Raw genomic sequence first — 4,844 nt, 5'->3', positions numbered from 1 at the left:
CATCTATGTCCTTTCATAGTACCGTGAGTGAGGATTAAACTTTTGTATCTATTAAAAAACTCATGTTCATGCCACTACCCCACATCGAAAATGACTCACGAATGGACAAACACTTAGTAGCGTATTTATTACGGTGCACTTAATTTCATTTGTGCATGCTCGTCAGTGCATGGGTGTTTGTGCCTATAAGTATATACCTAAACTAACTTATTTATGATGATCGCTGAATGGTTGAACCTCTTTTATATAATCAATAACATCATAACAATAACAATATAATTATAAATATATGTTATGAAACATTAACGTCATCTGTTTTTCAATACCGTCGATCTGATCCGGCGGTCCAACTAGTGAACGGTATTCTAAACTAATATGAGTTGCCTTCACATTGACTTGTCTTCGGAGACATTTTCTGTTCTTATATTGCATTTACAGAAGGCAAAAAAATGTAATTCCAACAGAAGATATGAGATAACTAATCTATAACATATTAACTAAATAATAAAGCATTATTCATACACAAAAACTGTGTTCCCGGATAAACAACACACTTTTAGTAGCCAAATGTCCTGTAAATTACAAGTAAACCTTTTTTAGCCAATTATTCCCATACATTTTCCATAAATTTTAACACAGTTGTTAATTAATTTGATTATGAAGAAAAATATCGACTTACAGTTAATGCATTCGCCGGTATACGCTACTACTTCCAGGGTAAGTAGTTTGGTCCCTTGTCTGCAAAACCCAACAATAATTATTATTTAAATAAAACAAATTACACTTTTCATCATTTTTAAGTGTATAGCAAATTTCACTTTTCGTACTTAAAACGAAGGAGACAACAGAAATCATCCTTACGTTCACATTTTTTAACAGTTTACGTCATTTCCATTAAAGGACGTTGATTTTTTCTGTTAAGTTCAGTCATGACTCATGTGCAAGGCACATGAGGGTAGCATTTTGATTTTACTTTTTTATTTTCTTTTGAATTTCTGGATTATGTAAGAACCAAGAATTGTTACCTGGATATATTTAGGATCAGGTTTGACCGCATTGACTGATCCTATGAAGCATAAAACATCAAGGTAAAGGAAAAGTTAAATAAATAAATACAGCCATAAACCAACCTTGATGATTGATAAATAATTAGAAATCATACCAGATGCGTAATGAGCATGTTGCTGATCATACCGAGGGAAGGATGCCACATTTGGTCTGTTTGCAAATATATATAATTTAGTCAGTTTTGAGAAATACGGTTATACAAATTGAACAAATCATGAAATCATAATTGATAATCAAAACGAGATTAACAAACCTGTGATGTGTAACATTTGGAATTTGAAGATGAGATTGGTGGTATGCTCGTGGATCATGATGATATAATGATGTACTTTCCTGAACATAATCGGTAAGACTATTGCAATTGATATTACTCTTGTTATTATTATTATTAGGATTTAAAGGTTTTCTAATTTGTGAAATTTATATTATTACCAATTCGGTAAACGGTTGCTTCCCTCCAAACGGCGGTCGATGATGACCTACAAAAATGAATAGTGTAACAAGTCAAAATGGGTCGACTCAAATCATTTGTATGATGACAAAAAACCTATATTATTTCAATAATAACCTGCAGTTGAACTCGGCCCACCATGCTTCCATGATGCCTGCTCCCTTAAAAGCTGTACAAGTTCAGCAGTAGTTGAAGATTCTGAATCTTTTCTAGAACCTTCATGTTTACCGATCATGATTTTAGGTTTTGGTGGCGGTTTGTAGACGCCTAAATATGACAAATTTTGTTGAGATTGTCTTGATTGGTATGCATTCTGGTATTGATTCTTAGACAGTCTTGATAAGTTCGCTTTTTGGTACGGTTTAGAAACCAAAGTATCAGCAGACTCTGAGACGGTTTTGACCGGTTTAACTTTTGGTATTGACTTTGAAAGAGAAACCTTCAAGTGACCCTAAATCAGTTCCAAAATGCGAATTCAAACACCCTCTAACTTGATAGCAAAACTATAACATACCTTTAAGTCATTGTTGCTGGTTGACTTTTTGGAAGTCAAAGCCTCTATACACGAAAGAGCCGCCTCACGTGTCTTGTAATTAATAAACGCAAAATCATTTCTCTTGGCTGTCCGAAGATTTTTGGCAAGAGCGATGCTTTCGATTTCACCGAACATTTTAAAGTGGTCGGTTACTTTCTTTTCGTCCCAAGACAAAGGTATATTTTCAGCATAAACAGATCTCATCTACACAAAAGCCGATATATGTTTTGAGTGTAAGAAACTATTTTTTACAAGTGTGACATGACATGAGATTAATTTTCTATGTATAAGAGAAGTGGTGATTATGATTTCAACCCATTTACTTATGGATGTGTAAATTCAGGTTATATTTCATCTATAACGTGTCAAACAGGTTAATATAAAAAAAATCACTTAAAAGAAATGGGTCGAACGTGTTCAACGTGAGCCCAAAATGTATTTTAATGCATAAAATCTCAAATGCAATTTATTCAAAAAATCATATTGTTCTTAAAATATATAAATTATATTCACATTTTATACATTTTAGAAAAAAAAAACTAAAACAAAATTGGACAAAAAGTGTATCGTGCCTTGACCTATTACCCACCCCACCCATTTTATGCCACCTATAAAAAAGATTAGTAAACAAAATGTAAACCACCTTGACACAAGCTTCCATGAAAACTAACAAAACTATAAATGAAATAGCTAAAGATAAATAACTGACTAACGTTATGGTTCTCTTCTTCAACTGGATCAACAAATCGTAAGGCCCATGAAACCTTTATATTTGAGTGCTTTCCAGAAACACTTTCATTTTGAAGTTTGTAGTAAGCCATTTGAGCATCCCTTTTTGTTTCAAATTCAAGAAAAGCAAAACCACAACTCAGTTCACTGTTATTGGGGTCAGGTACAAATACAACTTCATCTATTTTCTTTATCCCAATATTCTGCAGCAATTCAACAACCTGCAAAAAAGAATTATTCTATTCAGATATTGTTAAGCATGAAAGCTTGGTTAAATTCATAATTGAAGCGTGGCTTACATTATCCTTGTTCCACTTTTTATCAATATTATTGAGTAAGATTGTATCAATCCCTTCAATAGCAGATGTACGACACGGTCTTCCACATATTCATATGCGTATTTCAGAACATATATAAAAAGAAAAGAAATATGAGTAGACAGTGATAAAAACAAATCACATTTGTATGTAAAAATAACTTGAGAATGATGAGGGTGTTAGGGGTGTATGGAGTTTCATGGAGGTACGAAGAATGAAATGCACCAATGAGGGATTGCCACGTCATTGTTAAGGAGTTTATGGAGATCTAATAGGGGTGTATGGAGATGATGACAAATTAATAATTTAAGTTTTAATGTTAAACATCAAATTCCAACCAATCACAACACACACAACATTTCATGGTCCCCCACTTTCTCCCTCTCACTTCGGGTTCCACAATACGATTTTGCCAACGAGAATGGTTAACCCGATTTGATAGGGGTGTCTTGGAGATTGGTACCAAACAACCTGAGCCCCCAACCCGATGGTGCCCCCCCCCTCCCTTTACTCTGATAATATTTCTACAATGCGAATCAACTCCAAACGTCGTCCTTAAAAATTATCATTCATTTTTTTAGAAATTCATAAAGCCCGTACGAATGCAGGATCCATCATGTTAGAAACAACACCTAGAAATATAAATTCTAAAGTAAACAAACACGAAAAACACAACACGAGATCTATGTTGTTCTGTCTTATTAACCACAACTTATAATTGAATATTTTAATAAAATAAATTCAAGTCAATTGAGAAAAATCATCCATAGAAGATATTACTTAACCCACGACTCTAATAGTATCAAGATGCAACTAACAGGACCCAAGCAAGTTTAGTGAACTTTTCTGACATATAGCAAACAAAAAGGTATCCTTACTTTTAGACTTTTAGTAGGTCTATTATCTCTGCTAAAGATGCCCTAATTTCGTGTAGATCTCTACAATACTAAATCACACATATTAGTATATTACCGACATTTTCAAAATCCATGTATATCTCTCATAAACAAGAACCCCTAAAAATTATACAGATCAGTGATCAGTCTTCTATTTATGTATTCAGTTCATGGTAAGTCAAACTATATGTTGTAACAACAACTTTACACATCATTAAAGTTGACAATGGGATCTATATTAAACTGTCAGCATTCTACCTATGTAGTTTGTGATGTAACTATGAAATAAAGACACCCTTTTAAATATTCTAATGTGCACACACTTCAAACCATATGCTAACTGTTAAAAACACGAAAATGCGTTTACAAAGTATAGTTACCTCAACATTCTGGTATTTATTCAGGGCCAAACTAGCAAGGTCTGCTGAAGCAAATCTAACAAAACCACATCCCCTGTTTTTCCCTGTTTTGAAATTTACTATTAGTTTCACTTCAACAACCTCACCGATCTCTTCAAAAACTTTTCTAACATCTTCTTCCTTTGTCTCTTGCCCCAACCCATGAATGAAAATCTTTTTCATCTGTTTCATATGTAAACTGGATGCTACCATTTTTTCACTCGGTTTCTTACTCTCACTTGACGCTTCTTTTGATTCCAATCCATCAGTTTCACTTTTCACTAGTAGCTCCTTCACACACTCATCACCTTCATGTTCATCTATATTCATGGTGTTAGTATCACATTCCCTATCCAGTAATTCAATCAAATTCTGATCATTATCCAGCACTTCGATTTGATTCTGTTCACTGTCCTGTAATTCGATTTCATTATGACCATTATCCTGCAA

At 33.5% G+C, this 4,844-nt stretch overlaps 1 protein-coding gene across 1 annotated transcript; it reads right to left on the bottom strand.

Annotated features, from left to right (window-relative positions):
* Positions 1-435: 435 nt before the first annotated feature.
* On the bottom strand, positions 436-3,166 carry LOC143577043 (uncharacterized). The gene is made up of 10 exons (XM_077060991.1): positions 3,083-3,166; positions 2,768-3,004; positions 2,034-2,258; positions 1,637-1,970; positions 1,501-1,547; positions 1,322-1,401; positions 1,163-1,218; positions 1,026-1,066; positions 680-738; positions 436-572 (listed from the first exon to the last, which is right to left on the bottom strand). The coding sequence occupies exons 2-9, from the start codon at positions 2,873-2,875 to the stop codon at positions 682-684; spliced, it is 948 nt and encodes a 315-aa protein (XP_076917106.1). The 5' UTR covers positions 2,876-3,004; positions 3,083-3,166; the 3' UTR covers positions 436-572; positions 680-681.
* Positions 3,167-4,844: the final 1,678 nt, after the last annotated feature.

The sequence above is a fragment of the Bidens hawaiensis genome, unplaced genomic scaffold (genome assembly GCF_021521415.1).
Source record: "Bidens hawaiensis isolate Kalapana, Puna unplaced genomic scaffold, B.hawaiensis_p1.1 tig00001461_1, whole genome shotgun sequence".
Classification (NCBI taxonomy): Eukaryota; Viridiplantae; Streptophyta; class Magnoliopsida; order Asterales; family Asteraceae; genus Bidens; species Bidens hawaiensis.
The sequence above is the reverse complement of the archived record's forward strand: the minus strand, read 5'-3'. Positions and strand labels throughout refer to the sequence as shown.

Coding starts and splice junctions, on each gene's coding strand:
- LOC143577043 (XM_077060991.1), bottom strand. CDS start 2,875: ATGGCTTACTACAAACTTCAAAATGAAAGTGTTTCTGGAAAGCACTCA. Junction 1,402..1,500: donor AGCAACCGTTTACCGAATTG/GTAATAATATAA, acceptor GATTATGTTCAG/GAAAGTACATCATTATATCA. Junction 1,067..1,162: donor ACATGCTCATTACGCATCTG/GTATGATTTCTA, acceptor TATGCTTCATAG/GATCAGTCAATGCGGTCAAA.